This window comes from Mizuhopecten yessoensis, unplaced genomic scaffold (assembly GCF_002113885.1).
Source record: "Mizuhopecten yessoensis strain PY_sf001 unplaced genomic scaffold, ASM211388v2 scaffold7987, whole genome shotgun sequence".
Lineage (NCBI taxonomy): Eukaryota > Metazoa > Mollusca > Bivalvia > Pectinida > Pectinidae > Mizuhopecten > Mizuhopecten yessoensis.
Genome location: NW_018407322.1, coordinates 1105026 through 1127310, shown reverse-complemented (window position 1 = coordinate 1127310; position 22285 = coordinate 1105026). Strand labels below are relative to the sequence as shown.

At 35.2% G+C, this 22285-nt stretch overlaps 2 protein-coding genes across 2 annotated transcripts in view; both read right to left on the bottom strand.

Annotated features, from left to right (window-relative positions):
• Positions 1-1598: 1598 nt before the first annotated feature.
• LOC110454639 lies at positions 1599-4444 on the bottom strand. Its single transcript, XM_021504266.1, has 3 exons — positions 3777-4444; positions 2736-2843; positions 1599-2458 (listed from the first exon to the last, which is right to left on the bottom strand). The coding sequence occupies exons 1-3, from the start codon at positions 3969-3971 to the stop codon at positions 2288-2290; spliced, it is 474 nt and encodes a 157-aa protein (XP_021359941.1). The 5' UTR covers positions 3972-4444; the 3' UTR covers positions 1599-2287.
• Positions 4445-19217: 14773 nt separating this feature from the next.
• The window catches only part of LOC110454658 (arpin-like), a 10668-nt gene continuing 7600 nt past the window's right edge, over positions 19218-22285 (bottom strand). The window contains exons 4-6 of the mRNA XM_021504291.1: positions 20906-21121; positions 19676-19824; positions 19218-19378 (exon numbers count right to left, since the gene is read on the bottom strand). Coding sequence (XP_021359966.1) covers positions 19373-19378; positions 19676-19824; positions 20906-21121 — 371 coding nt within the window. The 3' untranslated portion in view covers positions 19218-19372. The remainder of the gene's footprint in view (positions 19379-19675; positions 19825-20905; positions 21122-22285) is intronic.

The following is a 22285-nucleotide window of genomic DNA, read 5'->3' as shown; positions in this document are numbered from 1 at the left end:
AGCAAATATGCTCCCTATAGAAAAAAACGTATTAGAATCAATCTCACATTGGAGAGGTACACTAGCATAAAAAGCAAATAGAAAGATTTTACTTTCGTATATTCATTTAACTTTTAGATATAAAAAACGCAAGTAACTCTAAGTCAGAAAAAATGCCGAATAAATCGTAACAGATACAACAGTGTGCTATGACTTTGAGGTAGTATCTAATACATGGAATGTACATGGACCCGTGCGTTAAATGTAAGGTAGTGAAACACATGTCCTACGTACCCGTATGTTAAATGTAAGGTAGTGTAACACATGTCCTACGTACCCGTATGTTAAACGTAAGGTAGTGAAACACATGTCCTTCGTACCCGTATGTTAAATGTAAGGTAGTGAAACACATGTCCTACGTACCCGTATGTTAAATGTAAGGTAGTGAAACATCTGTCCTACGTACCCGTATGTTAAATGTAAGGTAGTGAAACACGTGTCCTACGTACCCGTATGTTAAATGTAAGGTAGTGAAACACATGCTCTACGTACTCGTATGTTAAATGTAAGGTAGTGAACCACATGTCCTACGTACCCGTATGTTAAATGTAAGGTAGTGTAACACATGCCCTACGTACCCGTATGTTAAATGTAAGGTAGTGAAACACATGTCCTACGTACCCATATGTTAAATGTAAGGTAGTGAAACACATCTTCTACGTACCCGTATGTTAAATGTAAGGTAGTGAAACACATGTCCTACGTACCCGTATGTTAAATGTAAGGTAGTGAAACACATGTCCTACGTACCCGTATGTTAAATGTAAGGTAGTGAAACACATGTCCTACGTACCCGTATGTTAAATGTAAGGTAGTGAAACACATGTCCTACGTACCCGTATGTTAAATGTAAGGTAGTGAAACACATGTCCTACGTACCCGTATGTTAAATGTAAGGTAGTGAAACACATGTCCTACGTACCCGTATGTTAAATGTAAGGTAGTGAAACACATGTCCTACGTACCCGTATGTTAAATGTAAGGTAGTGAAACACATGTCCTACGTACCCGTATGTTAAATGTAAGGTAGTGAAACACATGTCCTACGTACCCGTATGTTAAATGTAAGGTAGTGAAACACATGTCCTACGTACCCGTATGTTAAATGTAAGGTAGTGAAACACATGTCCTACGTACCCGTATGTTAAATGTAAGGTAGTGAAACACATGTCCTACGTACCCGTATGTTAAATGTAAGGTAGTGAAACACATGTCCTACGTACCCGTATGTTAAATGTAAGGTAGTGAAACACATGTCCTACGTACCCGTATGTTAAATGTAAGGTAGTGAAACACATGTCCTACGTACCCGTATGTTAAATGTAAGGTAGTGAAACACATGTCCTACGTACCCGTATGTTAAATGTAAGGTAGTGAAACACATGTCCTACGTACCCGTATGTTAAATGTAAGGTAGTGAAACACATGCTCTACGTGCTCGTATGTTAAATGTAAGGTAGTGAAACACATGCCCTACGTACTCGTATGTTCGCTATTGGATAGTACATACACACTTTACGATATATAAGTAGATATAAGATCAAACACCAACAGCATATAAACATACATTTTATTGTGAAATAGACAAATGTAAAAAGTTATCACAGGGGGTTTAGTTGTTTAAACACATTAAAAAAGATTCTATATAGTAAACAATTGGAATTCATAATACCGTTCAAGTAAATAACATACAGATCAATAAAATTACTATTCACCAATGATCAAATCATAAAAAAATCCAATCAAGGATGTTCTTGAATAGAGGCTGAATTCTGTAGAGCGACCGTTACAGCACCAGGGTTGTACACAAACTGTTCAGTGTTCAAACCATTGTGGTCACAAATAATCGAAAATCAATGTCATGTTCATTTTATAAAATTCGATTGACTATATCCTACCTACAAACGTCCAATATTATTATTTTATTACGATATAGAATTAACTAAATTCTAGACAAAAATAACATTTTTGATATGTTTCAGTATCATTAATTTGAACCAAACACTTGATTTCTAGAACAACCCATTAATATCAGATCCACAATCAACATTCATAGGGAAAACGTGTAACGTTGTATTTCGCCTAAATATGATCAATGTAGACATGTTTTTTGTCCATGTAGACAGTTTTGTTAATGTACAGTAGCACCAACTGGGAACCGTTAAAAAGTGCAGGCTTGTCCAGTACTGGGACACCACACACGTGTACAGCCAGTGTCTTGTTGAAGCTGACCCGTGAAGCTGTAGGCCTATTGTTCGAAGAGATGATATTCCTGACAGAGGTGGGTGTTGTTTAGCCCGAGAGTTGGGCAGTGAAGTAAATGTGCGTGTAACTCTCGCTGTAACTCGTCCTTCTCTCGGCTCACCTTTTCAAGTTCGGATCGTAACGTCGTATTGTTGGATTCTAAAGACTGGATTTTCTAGAATGAAATAAGCAAAACCCTATAAATTAGCATGTTACAATGTTGCATACGAATAATACATTTAGCGCGTTATTTGAGTTCCTTTTTGAAGCGTTATTTATGGAAATTAAAACGTCAAAAACCTAACATGTTAAGCATAAAACGTTTTTATCTTAATAATAAGTAAGTATAAGTAAGCGCATCACAACATCCACCATAAATATCATACTATCTTATAATAAAAGACACCTCAGTATGTAAAACAAGAAAGCCAGGGAAATATCAACACTTTTACCTTGATGAAATCATGTGACGTTTGTTTCTGCCTGTGACGAAATCGTCTGGCAGCACTTCGGTTCTGTTGACGCCGTTTCTCCACTTTCTCCAACTCCTCTGTGGTCAACTGGTCAAGTAAATAAACCCGATAAATAAAGCGTTTATAGACACATGGCCACAATTCAGAGTATGGTATTGTATTGTATTGTTTATAACTATCTCATTTTCGAAACTGATGAGTCGAAAGACTCAAGGCAATAAACAACTTGAACTTGAATACACCAATGAAATTAAAAAAATGTAAAATAAAAAATACATTTAATCATTTCATTTACAAACCGTAGAAAGAGAGAAAATGTTTAAATGAAACAACTAAATAATGGATATGTTGAAGAACTGGACACGTGATGACGGTAAAATGACGTAACAGTATTACATGTACATATCACCCTTGTGCTACGTGCTGTTCGTCACGTCATGTTTACCCCGTTAATTTGTAGACTAATCCCTAATTGACCTTTACGTATCTCGATATACATATCTCAGAGTGACCGAACACTATAAAAATGAAGGGAATGTTATGAAACATTCCGTAGTTATACATGTATTCTGTAACTGTTCCGATTTCTATGTATGTCTTTCTATGAATTGAATAAATTAATAAGGTTCTCAGAAAAGGATTGGCTACTGTAAAGCCTCCTGCATTTTTGTCTGCATATTTTCGTGTTGTGTTTTTGTTAAGTTCAATGGATATCTTCGTTATGATAAAAGAATTTCATTATGTAGATAATTAGATATATCGTGTTACAAGCTCGTTATTAAGAAAACATGAGTTCGGGTAGAAAATGGAGTTTATTTCAGGATTGAGATATAACCCAACACAGTTTAAATAATTATCTTGAAATATGGTACATTGAATCGTTCTAGATAATGACCAACGAGAATATTGCCTAGATACATAGGCTAAGACTAGGGAAAAGGAGGGGGTACTTTTCTTTAAATAAAGTTTTCCCTTAACATGTAATATTCAAGTACAAACGTTAATTACAAAACGACATACCTGGTATTGCTGAGGGTCATCAAACGTGACCTCTATTTGACCTTTGCCATTCGCTTCCCTCCTGGATAGTATGGTGTATTTGAGTTCCTCTTTCACCAGTGGGGTCAGCATCCCGGTTTCCATGGCAACTCTACTGGCTTCGGCCAGTCCCTCATCAAACTCTATAACTTGTGCGGTATCAGACTCCCTTGTCATCTTTAAGAGTTTAATACTCTGTGACTTATATAAATACTCCTTATTGTGGAATTATTTCCAAAGTTGAATATCGATGTTAAAATAATCCAAAATATTCAATGATCACTACTTGAATATTTCCCACTTATTAAAACATTGAAGTTTGAGATGATTTCAGGTATCCCAAGGTGTTCTCGGTAGTGGTTCTCACAGATCTGGGTTCGAATGTTTCCGTTGAGTGTGCGTGTGTATATATATATAGGCCAATCCTGTTCTATTTATAGACACGGAAATTCCCTATCCTATGCATAGATCCACGGTTCTCGGGCAAATAGTCTTACAGGGCAGTATAGGAACCGTACATTACGTCGCGTAGGTCAGTCGTTTGGTCTCGTCTTTCAGAAGATGACAGTGATGAATACACCACAGAGTTGATTTAAACGCTATTGTTGGGCTAAAAATAAGTAGGTCTGTAGAGTCGGAAATTCTGTAATGACAGATAAACACATGACGATGACATCATTTTTAAACTAATCTGTCCCAGCCAGTTCCGGAAGGTTCCGGAATGAACAGGATTATGCAACATCAAGCAACGGTGATATCATTTCATCATTACTTTTATTTATCAATTCGTCTTTTTTTAGCACCACAAATGTTTTTAATCTGTGTAAAAATATTGTGCGCGTTGGTGTTAAGACATGTATTCGAGTACAAGACACACGTTTAAAGGGAGATAACTCTAATATTCTGACCGTATGTATTTATGTCGCTACAAAAAAAACCCAGACTAAGACACGAATGCATTCCTCTCAAACATGATCTTTACCGTGCAAACTTGGTCCAAGACTCCAATTGTATAAATTGTGGCTACCATTGCAAAAATGCCTCTCACTTCTTCTTTAAATGCTCGTACTGTACTTTTTGATCATATAAATCATTTAAATGTACATTTAACGTTGAGATTATTACTGTTTGGAAATGAAAATCTGGCTTGGGATACAAGTTGTGATGTATTCAAACAAGTGCAAATTTTTATTAGACCCAGTGGAAGATTTTAACATGTTTCGATTATGAACTTGACTTTAAAATATTTTTTTATTTTTTTGTATGTGTATGTGTTACTTTAAAAATCGCGTCATACTACTATGAATTGTAATTGACAGTCTATATCATTATCTGTTGTAAGGAGATGGCTTCATAAGTTGTTATAACTTGTGCCAAATCCTATTTTCCAATTCTGGTTAATAAAATATGTTTAAAGTCAAGGTGTAACTTGTATTTTAAATCCTAACATTATTATATAGTCAATATTTTAGCATAGGGCAATGTCGGTGAATTGATTGAACCCGGTCCGGAAGTTTACTTCGCACGTGTACCATATATTTTTGAAAGTCATTACCTTAAATAATCTGCGTATACAAACATGAATATTAATATCATAATATATTCAGCATGGCTTCCTAGTACTTGTAGGTACTCCAGCGGAATATTCAGTAAAATTCTCATTACCGCAATAACTGATATGACTACACAACGTAATGGTATAATACTATATATCATATGATACGTAAAAACAACAATTTACTAGTTCAGCTATGTAAATTGATATATTGGGTTTATGTTTACGTACCACATAGAAAACAGCCCTATAATATTTAGAAATGAGAATTCTGTAGTTAAAGCACGAATAAAATAAAATAAAATTACTAAAGGTCTGCTTACAACAAAGACGATAGCATTCCGGTAATGACTTTTAAAAATGCGTTGAAGGGTTTTTCATACACGAGTTCACATTCTAAACGTTTTACACAATAAATCACACAAACTCCAGGAATGGTTTCATATTGTAGTGCCCAATAGCTCCGATTGTCACCAAGAAAGTCCAAGAAAAATCTTTAAGGTACATAGGCTATTAACATGTTCCACCGATCTGAACCACGTCACCCCTACTCAAACAGTTGACAGAATTATACACGTGTGACGTGTATGTAGTGAACACATACACTTGTGCATGGCACACGTGTTTGAGTAGAACGCAATACATGTGAATGTACCAGCCAATAGGTCACGAACAGATATACATGTAGTTTGATTTTAACTTAATTCATAGCAAACTTTTTTTACCTAATTAAATAAATTGTATCGGTTTATCAAACTTCTCTTAGACAGTATGCATACGATGATTACAATATATGTCACACAATGTTATAACCATTTTATTGGAATGCAAATATGATTTCAAGAGAGAAATTATAGTCAAGAGAAAGGACAAAGAGACGATGGGGATATATAAGAAGCATTAGACAAAGCTATCATAACTTATGTAATACAGTAGTGTTGCCATGCAATTTACAAGCCATCTGAAAGTGTATTTACCATATAGACAACAGGGTTGTCCACTACTCCCACTCACTGAGATTGTCGATTATTTAGAATATGTGATTATATCTTAATATCAATGTCACAGCGTACAACTTATCACTAAAAAATGCATCAACGAACGGAACATAAAATAACGTTGTTTTATTGGACATTGCAGTTTAAAAAATCAATTAATAATAAATAAATTCATATGTATATACAAATTTGTTTTACCCTCGAGCGCTATCTGTTGACGTACAATTGTAAACAAAATCTGGACGGTGCTTTCAAATCTCTCCACAATGAAATTGGCATATCCGTTTGGTCACACGGCAGAAACAGAAACTAACACATGACTTAACAGTGTCATATTTAAGGCTACACAGCGGCAGTTCACTTATTTAGAGCGAAACGTTCCCTAGGAGACACACCCTGTGAACTTGTTAAAGATTTCCATGCCGAGGACTCCAAACTTCCAGAACGAATCTGCTAATGATGCCCTCTAGCGCAGTTTTTACTCACTTTAGTTTGTTTTTATTCGTCAATTACCATGACAATGATCCCTTGCCGTGGCCCCGGAACTTACTTCCCCTTTTACCAAAGCGTTTAATCCAGGACTCGTGTATGTACTTGTCTGAGCATCTGACCGGACCGTCATCAACCAGGACTGCCCTGGTCACCTTACAGTCATGACAACAGGCCGCCATGTCATACAGCTGGACCCCGAATACCTCCAGACAGCCCAGACAGCCGTACAGGCACGACTCGCGCACCTCTCGGTGGTCACATGACAGCGCAAAATTTGGGCGCGCCTGCGCATCACTCACCATCATCGTCATACACCACACCCCAACACATAGCCAATTTATCTGGAAATAAAACAAGTATGGATTTATCAGTTATGTTAGCCAAGCAATGTATGTCAGCGAGGTCTTGTCTTTATTTACACGTTTGTCACAATGCACAGTGAAACTGAGCATAAGGGATGGCCACTTCTCATTTCCTTAGGGTTCCGTGAAATGAAGAAGAGAATTTTCAAATCCCATCAAGGGACTTAAAAACCATCAGAAATATTCCACCGTACAGATACGAAATGATCTGACAAAACAACAGAGAAAAGGAAAACGACCTGATAAAAGGAGCCAAACAGAGGGAAACTACTGATAAAGCCAAACAGAGGGAAACTACTGATAAAGGAGCCAAACAGAGGAAAACTACTGATAAAGGAGCCAAACAGAGGGAAACTACTGAATCAGAACACTTTGTGTATAGAGTCCGCGGGCAACATTGGCATAGAAAAAAAATCAACAATTTCAGAATAACTTCTTATCTGACAAACTATGAATTTTCTGGTCTTATTTCTGTTGTATACTTTTACGAGTTTAACTTTAAGATATCAATGTTATTTAAACCTATTGTACACACAATGTTAAAAAAGTAAGAATTTGAGACTTTTAAAAATCAACAATGATATACAAGGAACTGTGACTGTATACAATAATAATTGTAAATTACTTATATTGCTTAATATTGTTGCAATACAGACAAATCGGCCCGCGCAATACATATCCAAAAGTCGGCAAATACAGGGGGAAATGCCGTTCAATTCATATAAAACGATTACTGTTACATTGTCTGGTACTTGTATAAAATAATAAATGTCATATTGACTGATACTTGTATAAAATAATAACAGTCATATTGTCTGAAACTTGTATAAAATAATAAATGTCATATTGTCTGATACTTGTATAAAACAATAAATGTCATATTGTCTGATACTTGTATAACGTAATAAATGTCATATTGTCTGATACTTGTATACAATAATAAATGTCACATTGTTTTATACTTGTATAACGTAATAACAGTCATAGTGTCTGATACGTGTATAAAATAATAAATGTCATATTGTCTGATACTTGTATAAAATAATAAATGGCATATTGTCTGATACTTGTATACAATAATAAATGTCATATTGTCTGATACTTGTATAACGTAATAACAGTCATATTGTCTGATACGTGTATAAAATAATGAATGTCATATTGTCTGATACTTGTATCAAGTAATAACAGTCATATTGTCTGATACGTGTATGAAATAATAACTGTCACATTGTTTTATACTTATGTAAAAAAAAACGTTATTCATTGTCTGATACGTGAATGAGATAATAAAAGTCATATTTTCTAATAAAATAAGAACCGTTACGCTGTTTGACACCTGTATGAACTGATAACTGTCACATTGTCCGATCTTGGATAACATGGAAGTGGCGCACAATAACTTCCTTAAGAAAAACAATATTCTGTTGAATTTTCTTCAAAATAAAACGTAAAAGATAATAAAAACATATCCTCGTACAGACCTAATCATTATCTGTGTACGTTTTTGTTGATTTGTTAACATAACAAGATAGCTCTCATTTCTATTGACGAATGGGATTGCTAGTTTAGACAAAAACACTACATGTAATATATTTCAGACATGTGAAGGAAAGGCTACATAAATGGTAGAGAAGTCAAACTTTGTACTCGTGATACTGTTTTTTAGATTTTCGAAACTCCACGTGAAAATTCATCATATAACCATGATTTCCGTCTTACTGCAGTAAGCATAGTAGCTATGCAGTTTTACGTCTGATACTGCGGTTAGTACATGTATGATGGTTAATAGTTTTAACTGTAGGTAGTTTGGAGGTTAAGTGGTTAACAAGATATACTGCGGTCAGAATGATTGCTAAATGTATTTAAATAACTACGGTTAGTACAATGGTTAAGTGTATCATTAACTGCGGTTAGTACAATGGTTAAGTGTATTATTAACTTCGGTTAGTATAATGGTAAAGAGTATTATAAACTACGGCTAGTATCATGGTTACGTGTATTATTAACTGCGGTTAGTACAATGGTTAAGTGTATTATTAACTTCGGTTAGTATTATGGTTAAGTGTATCATTAACTGCGGTTAGTACAATGGTCAAGTGTATTATTAACTTCGGTTAGTACAATGGTTAAGTGTATTATTAACTTCGGTTAGTATAATGGTAAAGAGTATTATAAACTACGGCTAGTATCATGGTTACGTGTATTATTAACTGCGGTTAGTATTATGGTAAAGTGTGTTATTAACTCCGGTTAGTACAATGGTTAAGTGTATTATTAACTTCGGTTAGTATTACGGTTAAGTGTATCATTGACTGCGGTTAATACAATGGTCAAGTGTATTATTAACTTCGGTTAGTACAATGGTAAAGTGTATTATCAACTACGGTTAGTATAATGGATAAGTGTTATATTTACTGCAAGAAGTAGACTTATTTGGACTTCAAGTTACTACGGTGAGTGTTACGGTGAATTGTTATTTAGATTCCTGTAATAATAATGAAAAGTCTTGTAATTGAACAGATATATAAACCTTTAAGAAATAGTTGTTTGATTGTTTTTGCAATGTAAGGACGTAACATAGGAAACAAACACAATTTTTGTATCGATGCTTGATCCATATCTCGTTTGGGTCATTTGACAAGAGAAGGATTATTGACATTGCCTCCTGGAGGTCGAGGTTTGAGAACGAATGTACCTGCTGTTATATTTCTACCCACTACATGCTGGGAGAAGCAAGTAATGAGGAAACCCCTGTAGAATTCGGGATTTGCTAATGTGCTCTTCATTCGGTGACATAATAATACATCTGCTGCAACCATTGCAGTATATAGGACGTTTATATTTTTACTCTGCTTCATAAGAACGTTTATTTCCTAGTGCCTTCCTTGACAAACCTCATTTTTGGCTAAAGTGCTGACCGTTCGGTTCTTCGAAGTGAGGACAGCAATGAGTTCGGTCCCCAGGCCGGGGGACATACCAAACTACTTAAAATAATAGTAGTTAGTCCTTACTCTGTTGTCAATACATTGTGCCGGGGTGGATACTTTGTTGCGTGTCGTCGGCATTGTAGTTATTTTAGTGAGGAAGTATTATAAAATCGGCATCAGAACCGGGTCATACTGCCTCAAGCACACATACAAGGCATGTATCGCCTACGTGGAGGCACGTCCTTGAATGACCTTAGCTGTTAATACGACTTAAAACCATATAAAACCATATAAAACCAAACCATCTAGGCAATATGTACATGTACAGCTACGTTAACCACTATTGTCACACAAACGAAGAGAGTTTGTGTAATAATTATCAAAGACACAATGCTGTAAAAATTAGAGTCTTTGTCAGCTGGTAAGATTGCATTCTTGATTTAGAAGCTGAATGTATGTTAAATCTCTGACAGCAGGGTCAAGAAAGGGAATATATGTATTTATTTCATATCACTAGATTTACTTTACGAATATATATGAAAATGTAAAAGGCGCCTTTATCATTCAAACGACTATCTATACACATGTACCTAAACTGTTTACCTTCATTTCCAAAACAATAAACGGTATGATTAAGGATTTTGGTATTCCCATGTTTATGGGTAAAATTATCTTACACTTTCGTATGTCATTGTCCAAAATATTTAATTGAAGCGACTTCATAAATATTAAACAGTGCGGAGACTAAGATCAAGAAGGCGGACGAGCTCTTTGAAATTAAAAACTGAATATAATCAAAACTTGATTCGAAATTGTATCGACAGGATCTGAGAGGTCACCATAAGGGACAGCATCAAGAATGTAAAATAAATGTCAATACAGGCTCCGTGGAAATAGCACTGACATAGGAAAACCATTATCAGACGTGGCTGGGTTAAAACGATCACCAGTCATGCAGTTGGTAGTGAGGTTACCATCATTGTGGATATACCACAGGTATGAAACAGACGAAGATAAACATATGATATCATAATTGACAATTGCAACTACTTGTTATTTATGTTGTTGTGCAAGAACAAAACCTCGTCAATATGTCTGAACGTGAAAGGATCGGGCTAGTATATAACACCATTTCCATTATAGCTTTTAAATACATGCAAACACGAGTTTGCATTGCTGAATAATAGCAATATGTTAAACTAAACTAAAAATAAAACTGATAGATTGCAAATTATGAAATAACGAAATCAGCACATATCAGCGGACACAGTAGTAAAAATATCGAAATTGTGAACAAAAATGAAATACAAAATCGAGGAAATAAGGACAAAATATGACGTAAAGAAAGATCACATGGAAACCCCTGGGACAAATACAAAGACACTAATACATGTCTCGAAACCCTGTGTCGTTAGTTTGTCCTTTCACATTCGATATCTACACGGAATCGTATCAAATACTATAATAATTCAATACTGGTACTGCTGTAGATACCTTCTGAAGTATGCACCTGAACCTATTTTTAAGTTCAACATTTGGTTATGTCGATACGTCTTACGGTAACGATACATTCAAGTAAATGGGATATTTTACTTCTAACTCTTTGTTTAACAGAACATAGATATTTTACTTTTATTTAACGTGTGGTTAAGTAAACGTAGTGTAATAACAAGCCAACGTTATAAAGTAAACGTAGTGTAATAAAAAGACAACGTTATAAAGTAAACGTAGTGTAATAACAAGCCAACGTTATAAAGTAAACGTCGTGTAATAACAGGACAACGTTATCAAGTACACGTAGTGTAATAACAAGCCAACGTTATAAAGTAAACGTAGTGTAATAAAAAGCCAACGTTATCAAGTAAACGTAGTGTAATAACAGGACAACGTTATCAAGTAAACGTAGTGTAATAACAAGCCAACGTTATAAAGTAAACGTAGTGTAATAAAAAGACAACGTTATAAAGTAAACGTAGTGTAATAAAAAGACAACGTTATCAAGTAAACGTAGTGTAAAAACAAGCCAACGTTATCAAGTAAACAAAGTGTAATAACAAGCCAACGTTATCAAGTAAAAGTAGTGTAATAACAGGACAACGGTATCAAATAAACGTAGTGTAATAACAACACAAAGTTATCAAATAAACGTAGTGTAATAACAAGCCAACGTTATCAAGTAAACGTCGTGTAATAACAAGCCAACGTTATCAAGTAAACGTCGTGTAATAACAAGCCAACGTTATCAAGTAAACGTCGTGTAATAACAAGCCACATTATCAAGTAAACGTAGTGTGATAACAAACCAACGTTATCAGGTAAACGTAGTGTAAAAACAAGCCAACGTTATCAAGTAAACAAAGTGTAATAACAAGCCAACGTTATCAAGTAAACGTCGTGTAATAACAAGCCAACGTTATCAAGTAAACGTAGTGTGATAACAAACCAACGTTATCAAGTAAACGTAGTGTAATAACAGGACAACGTTATCAGGTAAACGTAGTGTAATGACAAACCAACGTTATCAAGTAAACGTAGTGTAAAAACAAGCCAACGTTATCAAGTAAGCAAAGTGTAATAACAAGCCAACGTTATCAAGTAAACGTCGTGTAATAACAAGCCAACGTTATCAAGTAAACGTAGTGTAATAACAAGCCAACGGTATCAAGTAAACGTAGTGTGATAACAAACCAACGTTATCAGGTAAACGTAGTGTAAAAACAAGCCAACGTTATCAAGTAAGCAAAGTGTAATAACAAGCCAACGTTATCAAGTAAACGTCGTGTAATAACAAGCCAACGTTATCAAGTAAACGTCGTGTAATAACAAGCCAACGTTATCAAGTAAACGTCGTGTAATAACAAGCCAACGTTATCAAGTAAACGTCGTGTAATAACAAGCCAACGTTATCAAGTAAACGTCGTGTAATAACAAGCCAACGTTATCAAGTAAACGTCGTGTAATAACAAGCCAACGTTATCAAGTAAACGTCGTGTAATAACAGGACAACGGTATCAAGTAAACGTAGTGTAATAACAGGACAACGTTATCAAGTATACGTAGTGTAATAACAGGACAACGTTATCAAGTACACGTAGTGTAATAACAGGACAACGTTATCAAGTACACGTAGTGTAATAACAAGACAACGTTATCAAGTAAACGTAGTGTAATAACAGGACAAAGTTACCAAGTAAACGTAGTGTAATACCAAGACAAAGTTACCAAGTAAACGTAGTGTAATAACAAACCCACGTTATCAAGAAATTACGTGTTAACTGTATGAACGTCTTAATTCAACTTTTCTGAAGAAAATTTCATTTCGTTTTAATCAAATTTTTTGGAGATGATTCATTTTTAATATTGATTTCTAGATATCTTACTGTTTCCAAAAACGTTTCAGGAAGTATAGCCCTAAAGTAACTCTTTATTTTTTTATTCCACATCTGTGTGGATCACGTGTCTATAAAGCGCTGATGTGTGAATATGAAGACACGTTAATGTTGAGGAACTAAAGGTTATCCACAGTCATAGACCAGTGGAATAAGTATTTGTGATCCACAATCAAAGACAAACGGAACGTAGAAAGGGGAGTTTTCGGCATCATCGCTAATATTGCGTTCGCTAAATTCCTCTTCACAATCACAGACATTATTTGCTGTGCTCTCAGTTTTGACAACCAACGCGTATTTTGAGAATAAATGATAAATATCAATAAATGGTAAAGTCGCGATTAAACATATGCATATTTGTTCTGTTAACAACTAGTAGAATGATTAATTATCAAAAAAAGGATGATATACATTTATTTTCAACATATAATAGTAAAAGATTAGTAAATGTATACTAATAAAGCAGTATTCTATACCAAAATATAAACGGTTTCACATTTATATTGGAAGATAATTTTACAAATCTTTTATTTATAAGGTAGGAACAAACAGTAAAGGTAGGAACAAACAGTAAAGGTAGGAATAAACAGAAGGGTGAAAATGCGATATCATAATTATCAATGTACAGTTTGTATAACAATAAAAATATAATATAGTAATATATTGATTATTTAACACTCAATCAAATTATGAAAAGAAGAAAATGTACTTACCGAGTTGTTCATTCTAAGTTGTTTTCTGTCTGATCCACTACTCCTGCCGTCCCCATATATATACGCTATAGGCTCTTTTTGTTAGATCAGGTATTGCTCCCATTGGTAGAGTCTCATATCATTGGTCCGTCAGAAGCAATCGATGTGACGTCATCACAAAGGCGAACCACGCTAATGAATCTGAGCGGAAGTCCTTAACATCCATACATTGTCAAATAATCCGGCGCAGTTCTGTCATTTGTTCACAAACCCTAAAAATCAATTAATTTTCAATAAAAGCGAAATTACGGATTCGAGCATCATATTTGCACTCGTTACTATGCTATAAAAGTGAGATAGAACACATAACCAACTTCCTAGCGTCCTATTATAAACCAGCTTGTGACAGCACCCAATGTAATTATGTCAGTCCGAGCTAAATCTAGCACGCTCGATTTTACTGTCATCCGTTTACATGCTAACCCGTCCAGGACGCTCATATACATCAAAGGCGTGGTCACTATTGCCATGGTGTTGCCTGTGACGTATACCCGAATCCCAGATCACGTATTACTAATTCCTCAGGGTTAGCCGGCCAAAGTAGCCATGCTATAAGATTCATCTTGTTAGTCCTCGCCAGGGCTCCGAGTATCTTTTACAGAAAATGTATTACACGCTTTCATATTCACAGGTTATACCAATAATCACACGACATGGATCTTAATATATTTGTCAGTATTACATTTGTCATAATTGAAATCACACCTATATATTACAATCGACCGCATTGTGAGTGTTCTACTTAGTATCAAACAATCATTTAGATGGTATCGCTATGTAACATAAGACATCTTACCACAGTTACCTGATATTCATCGTTCTTTGTCTACGGTTCAGACACACAAATATCAATACAAATTTATTTTCGTTTCAACATTATTATATCAAACAATTACATTTAACATTAAATCGTAATTCGATTGACATTTATCGAATTTAGCCAACAATACTGGCTACACCTTTTTCAGTTCTATTGACGCATACGATGCAGTAGAATAGGTAAGTCATTATCGAATCCCTTGCCATCTAGAATACAATAGAGTACTTCTTTTTTCTTTCTATAGAAGGTTAGAATTTACGTGACTTCTCAAATGTATTTTTCTTGCCATATCATATCAAGGACATTGTAAATGAATGCGTCTGTATCATTTTCAATAATTCTGCAGATTTTATATTTTACCAGGTCTAAACTCAATTGGAGTTTTATTAAATAAAAGGAAAATGTATCGTGAAGTGCTATTAGCATATATGACGACATTTAAAGGCTTAGGCCGTGTGTTCTTTTATCAAATATGTACCTTTTACTTCAATGAAGCCGACATTTACGCAGTACCCGTTGCCCTGTGACGTTTGTGTCAATCAGTGAGGTGTAGAAATTATAAGTCAAAGTTCACCCTTACATACCGAATCACTGGTGTCTAGTATTACGGGAGGAAGTGTTTGGTTTCGCAATCTTACGTCCATCTTACGTCCATCTTACGTCCATCTACCTGTAATATTTTCAAAAACTGAAAGTCTCACAAAACTATCACTGATTACAATGACGCGATATGAATGTTGTGAAAAATACGTTTTCTTGTCAAAAGACGGATACGAATGTACCTAACTAGGTTGCATTTGTGGAGCACGTATAGGTGCATGTAGCTGACACACAAAAAGTATCCTTTGTCCTCAGAGAATAAAGTACAGTCATAAGTTGAGTAAGTCCAAACAAAACGTTGTGGCAGATGGCAGGAGTGAGTATTCAGTTTGAGGTACATATCTGGACGATCTTTTGGATTATAACTGCGCTCATACAAAGTGGGCGTTACAGAAAAAAATATATATCACAAGTTGTTATTTCCAAAAAATAAAAAAAAATAAAAAAAATAAAAAATTGGCGCTATTCAGTATTCCGTTACGAAAAAATTTTCAGAACAATTTTCCCTTATTTTATTTTCCCCATGCAGACAACAATGACAACTTGTACTTTATTTATACATTTTCTGCATGCTACAAGACACAAATATAATTTTTATACCGAACGTAACTTGTGAAAAGCGAAAATAGGACTTCCACTGAACGCAGAGGGAATGCTCTTAACGGTGACAGAGGTCATTGTGAAGACGTCCGGTCTGGGGACAGACAGCGAGATATTTGCGTTGCAGAATGGAAATTGCATTATTATAAAATATCTATAAATTTGATATATAAATTCTGAATAGTACTAAATTAATCATTTCCGTGTAGGGTTTGAGGTTTCTTCATATGAATCAATAGTGTCCAGCAAACAGCTCGCGTGCAGGTCAGTCAGGAGTCAGGTCAGTATCGCCCCGTACACAACACACAATTAACCTATGCTTCTTGGCATTATAACGACAAAAATCGATGTCATTATCTATAGAGGTGAAAAAATTGTTACCTCTAGATTTAATTATAGGTTTGAGACGGATGATCATTACGTCAGCAAACATTGAACCAGACATAACCTCATCAACGTGTAAACACACATGTATATTTCACGGCGACATCTTCACTAATCCGTGTCTATTAGCTTCGATGTGAAACATTGAGGGTGGATGACGATGATTGCGCATACAAATTGTATATAACACGCTAATAAAATATTATTGTAATTTATAATGAAACTGAGGTAAGTATATAGTTTTTTTTTCTTTCCAGAGAAATGGGCTTCTGTGAAAACACCGCATGTAGTCGCATAAGTGGAGATCAGCGGTTCGGCACAGAAACATTGGAATATTCACGAAGGCACACAGAAATAATTATTAATTATTTCAGGCGTGTCTGTGGTTCCTAAAAATAGTGTGTTTTCGTTAAGAGAATGTTTTGGTGACCAAACATTTCCATTTATTCTTTGTAATTCCCCACCATGTACCAACAATCATTCACCTCGTCAGAACAGACTTATTTTTTTAAAATATGATTTCTGCGCCTTCATTGAAGATCAAAAGTCGTATTTTATAATGCAAGTGTTGCTTCTACGTAATGACAGTTTTCAATCATGTAAATTTCAATCTTCGAAAAGCCTTTTGGATATTGAGGTTTCGGTTTTAGACACACTAGTCTGTTCAGCCAAAACCCAAATATACGTAGTACCAATCCAATGAGATTGTGCTTCAACACAAGGACAGAATGGGTAAGATAAATTCGTCCATGGAGTTTGTTACATACTTTCTTCATTTTCAAAACCTTCATTAACGATATTCATTGATGTCAATTTCACTTTCCGCATGTTTTAACATTGTTACTGGCCATTACGTGTGGTCACTGTCGTCGTTATATGACATACAGTGACTTTGAATGCCTAGTGCTACGATGCATAACCGAATACAGGCTAAACTCGATTGTAAGCTTCCAATTGCTTCCTTACTTTACAGAACAAAGATTCATAGACTATATCATTTTACCAAGACGTCATTATGACAAATTGGAGGCACCCTGCGATATTAAAGATACAAATAAATACAAACAGTGGTCGAAAAGTTTGTTTTGGGTCTTCAACTTAAGTTAAATAATCTTGGTAAATTATTTCAAGTGTTGCCTCGCAATAAAAACGGCGTTTTATGTACTCGTCCACTCAGCTGGCGAAAAGTTATCCTAATTACATAGAGGTGGCGACTGTTGTCCTAAAGTACTTCCGCAAGGTACCGTATTACAACGATCAAAATAACTATCTTACTGTAAAATCATAAAATTATCAAATGTATTACAAAAACCAGAGCCATTTACACAGGTGAGTGTAAGGCAAGAGATTGTCTCGGGTTACAACACTAAGAGACAACACTGAGATCAGGATAACCAGCGATGACAGACACAAACTGAGTGTGTACGGTATATACGTAGTGTCTCTAGATTGTAAAACAGACATGTATAACCAACTGGACCTTCCGTGCTAACATAGACAAGTAAACGCGACATCTGCTTGTAAAAATGTTACAAGTAGTACCACACGCTTTTTAAAAAAGACATCAGAGTAACCACTTTACTTTAGGTGGGTCCCATCATAGTTTCTACATTATCTTGAGTAAATTCCCATTGGCGTTGTTAAGGTAGGTATAGTATAGCTATATCAATAGGTATGTAAATGAGGATACACCAGTATGTGTTTGGTCAACATTTATTAAAGTGATTTGATGAATATAAACACAAATATTTATTTCCTTTTTTTTTTTATTAACGGAACAGGAAATGAAATAAAATGCAAACAAGTTGTACATGACGTTCCCTCACATTAACTTTAATGTAATTTACATTTGCTAAATGGACATTTTAAGGCAACAACAATGAAATATATATACATTTTGTATGCTGTTAACCATAGCTAGTTTTATATGCAGTATATATATATTTCGTCAAGTTAATTTTCAATTCAGCACACTAACTTGAGCTGGTAGAATATTATACTTGAACGAATACATGTACTCCATAATGGGTATATATCATAGTCAATAATCAAACATAAGATATACTCGATGAATAGTCACGTGTCAGTTCATCTCAATACTAGTCACGTGTTAGATAATCTCCATCATTAGTCACGTCTAAGATGTTTTCTATCAATACTCAGGTGTCAGTTATTCTCTGTCAATGGGCAGTTGTTAGATATTCTTTATCAAAAGTCACGTGTTAGATATCCCCTATCAATAGTGTCGTGTTAGATACCTCTATGCATAGTCACGTGTTACATGCCCTCTATCATAAGTCACGTGTAAGATATCATCTGACAATAGTCACGTGTAAGATATCCTCTAACAATAGTCACGTGTAAGATATCCTCTAACAATAGTCACGTGTAGGATATCCTCTAACACTAGCCACGTGTTATTTATCCTCTATCCAGCTCAGCTTGAAAAAAAACAGCTTGTTTTTTTACGTGGTATTTGAATACAATTTATCTCCAACTACACCCCACTTTGTTGTTGAATCTAAAAGAATGAACACATTGAGTAGAATAGTTTATTTATTTTATAGTATTTTCCGCAAAAACGTTCCGGAAAAACAAAACAGATCCTATCTTCCATCCACTGTTTCCGTGTCGTGAAGTCTGGCTCATCAGGTTATTCGTATTTGTGAACGACAATGTCAGTGGTGTCGTTAACGTTACTCCTGGAAATAATCATGGCGAATATAGATATATATGTATATAGCAAGACCTCATAAATTTAGCACAAAAATTCTGCCGATCATGTTAAAATCAGTATCAATTTCAAATGTCAATTTCATCAATCAACTATATTCAAAGTGTGAGACGACGATATCAAATACAAAAATAGTACCGTTTAAACATATAGTTGCTGTGACAAATAGACGAAAAACATACAGCATGATAATATCAAAATTAAAACACAGTACATTGATACTACATAATCAGTGTTGTATGATTATATATAAAACTGTACACACCCAATCCTGGTCGTCATCCTCCTCCTCCTCCTCCCCCGGGGCAGTCGACTTGAGTCCCATGATTTTGTCAGTCCAAGATCCGCCAACCTGTTCGCCGCCTGCAAAGTTGGACACACTGGCCGACTGACCCTCCATCTTGGCAATGCTAACTGTGAAGGGAGAGAAAGAAAGTAAGATTGAATCGTTACATGTAGTGTGTACATCCAGATTTCTATCATCTCTCGGTACCCTTTTTTACAACCTTGTTGTCAATGCTGAGAGGAAAACGTAAATATGCATCTGCTAACTCACTATAAAAGAGTTAGGTCTTTTTAAAGTACTTGGAATCAATAAAAATTTGTAAAAAAAAATAAACAAGACTTAAACATGTATGATATCAAATACTAGGGGCAATGCATATAACAATAATTTATATGAACCATCACTACAGAGCGAAACCATATAACATTTCTGTGTAATATTCACCACTTCAAAGGGAAACCACATAACAGTCCTTTAAAAAAGTCACCACTACTTAAGGAAACCACATACAAGTCATTCATAATATTCACCACTACTTAGGGAACCCATATTAAAGGGAAACCTTCACATGTTATTTATAATATTCACCACTCCTGAGGGAAACCATATAACAGTCCTTTATAAAATCCACCACTCCTGAGGGAAACCATATAACAGTCATATAAAACATTCACCACACCTGAAGGAAACCATATAACAGTTATTTATAACATTCACCACACCTGAGGGAAACAAACAATATAACAGTCATTTAAAACATTCACCACACCTGAGGAAAACCATATAACAGTTATTTATAACATTCACCACACCTGAGGGAAACCATATACCAGTCATATAAAACACTCACCACACCTGAGGGAAACCATATAACAGTCATTTATAATATTCAACACTAAAGAGGGACACCATATTAAAGGTTTTTGAATTATCCGTCCCCAGGAAGCCATACAACATGCTTCTATAATATTTACCACAAAGGGGAAACCGTATCTTATCATTGGCTTTTATAATAGTTATCACTAAGAGGAAACCCTAAATACAACCTGTTATATCCACTCATATAGGGGATATACATATTGTGGACTGGGGGTCATTTATTTACAGGTACATATGTCATTGTACTGATTCAGAGACTACTTACGGATATTTTAATATTGATACATCGAACCACTTGTTACAAATATAAGGCAGAGTTGTATTATTTACATATTACAGGTCCGTTTCCTCTTGATTTCACTCTGATAGCATCTCCTTCGGTTATCTCAAGTTTCTCAGTCTGATTCTCGGGTAACCATAGTGACAGACACTGATCACATCCTGAAGGTTGTTGTTTACTGGTCAGCCTCGTCAGCTCTTGATTGGCCAGCAAGTCTGCTGCTTCCTGATTGGTCAGACGGTCAGTCGGTCCCTTGGCTTCCACCTCTGTAGATAAACACGTGTTGATAAACACAGAATCATGCATTTATCTACTTATGTGATTAAAAAAACATATCACCATGTATTGATCAATGGTAAAAGTATGAATTGAGAAAATAATCTGAAGTGAACAACAATCATCAAAACATAAAAAAACGGTACAGATAATACAATCACATACACATCTGAGGTATAACACTGTTCTGACTGGGGAGGAGGGTTGAGCTTACTGCTCCTCACTAAAGATGAAGATTCATGTAGTCGGTTGTCACTTTCTAATTTACTGTAGTTGAGGTAGACAGTCTAAACTCTCACAATCAGTAGACTTTAGCTACCACTCCTCACTTTCGTATTTACAGTACAAATAAAGGTAGATGGTCCACTATTTCTTATGTATCAAATGAGATAACATGCCGCACTTTAGGTGATGTGGCGGCTGGTCCTCAATTTGAAAATAACAGTACGAAATGAAGTAGCTAGTGCTCATTATTTTATCTACAGTATGACATGAGGTAGTTGGTCCTCTCTATCTGATCTACAGTATGAAATGAGGTAGTTGGTCCACTCTATCTGATCTACAGTATGACATGAGGTAGTTGGTCCACTCTATCTGATCTACAGTATGACATGACGTAGTTGGTCCTCTCTATCTGATCTACAGTATGAAATGAGGTAGTTGCTCCTCTCTATGTTATATACAGTATGACATGAGGTAGTTGGTCCTCTTTATCTTATCTACAGTATGAAATGAGGTAGTTGGTCCTCTCTATCTTATCTACAGTATGAAATGAGGTAATTGGTCCTCTCTATCTTATCTACAGTATGAAATGAGGTAATTGGTCCTCTCTATCTTATCTACAGTATGAAATGAGGTAATTGGTCCTCTCTATCTTATCTACAGTATGAAATGAGGTAATTGGTCCTCTCTATCTTATCTACAGTATGAAATGAGGTAATTGGTCCTCTCTATCTTATCTACAGTATGAAATGAGGTAATTGGTCCTCTCTATCTTATCTACAGTATGAAATGAGGTAATTGGTCCTCTCAATGTTATTAACAGTATGAAATGAGGTAGTTGGTCCTCTCTATGTTATTAAGAGTACGAAATGAGGTAATTGGTCCTCTCTATCTTATCTACAGTATGAAATGAGGTAGTTGCTCCTCTCTAT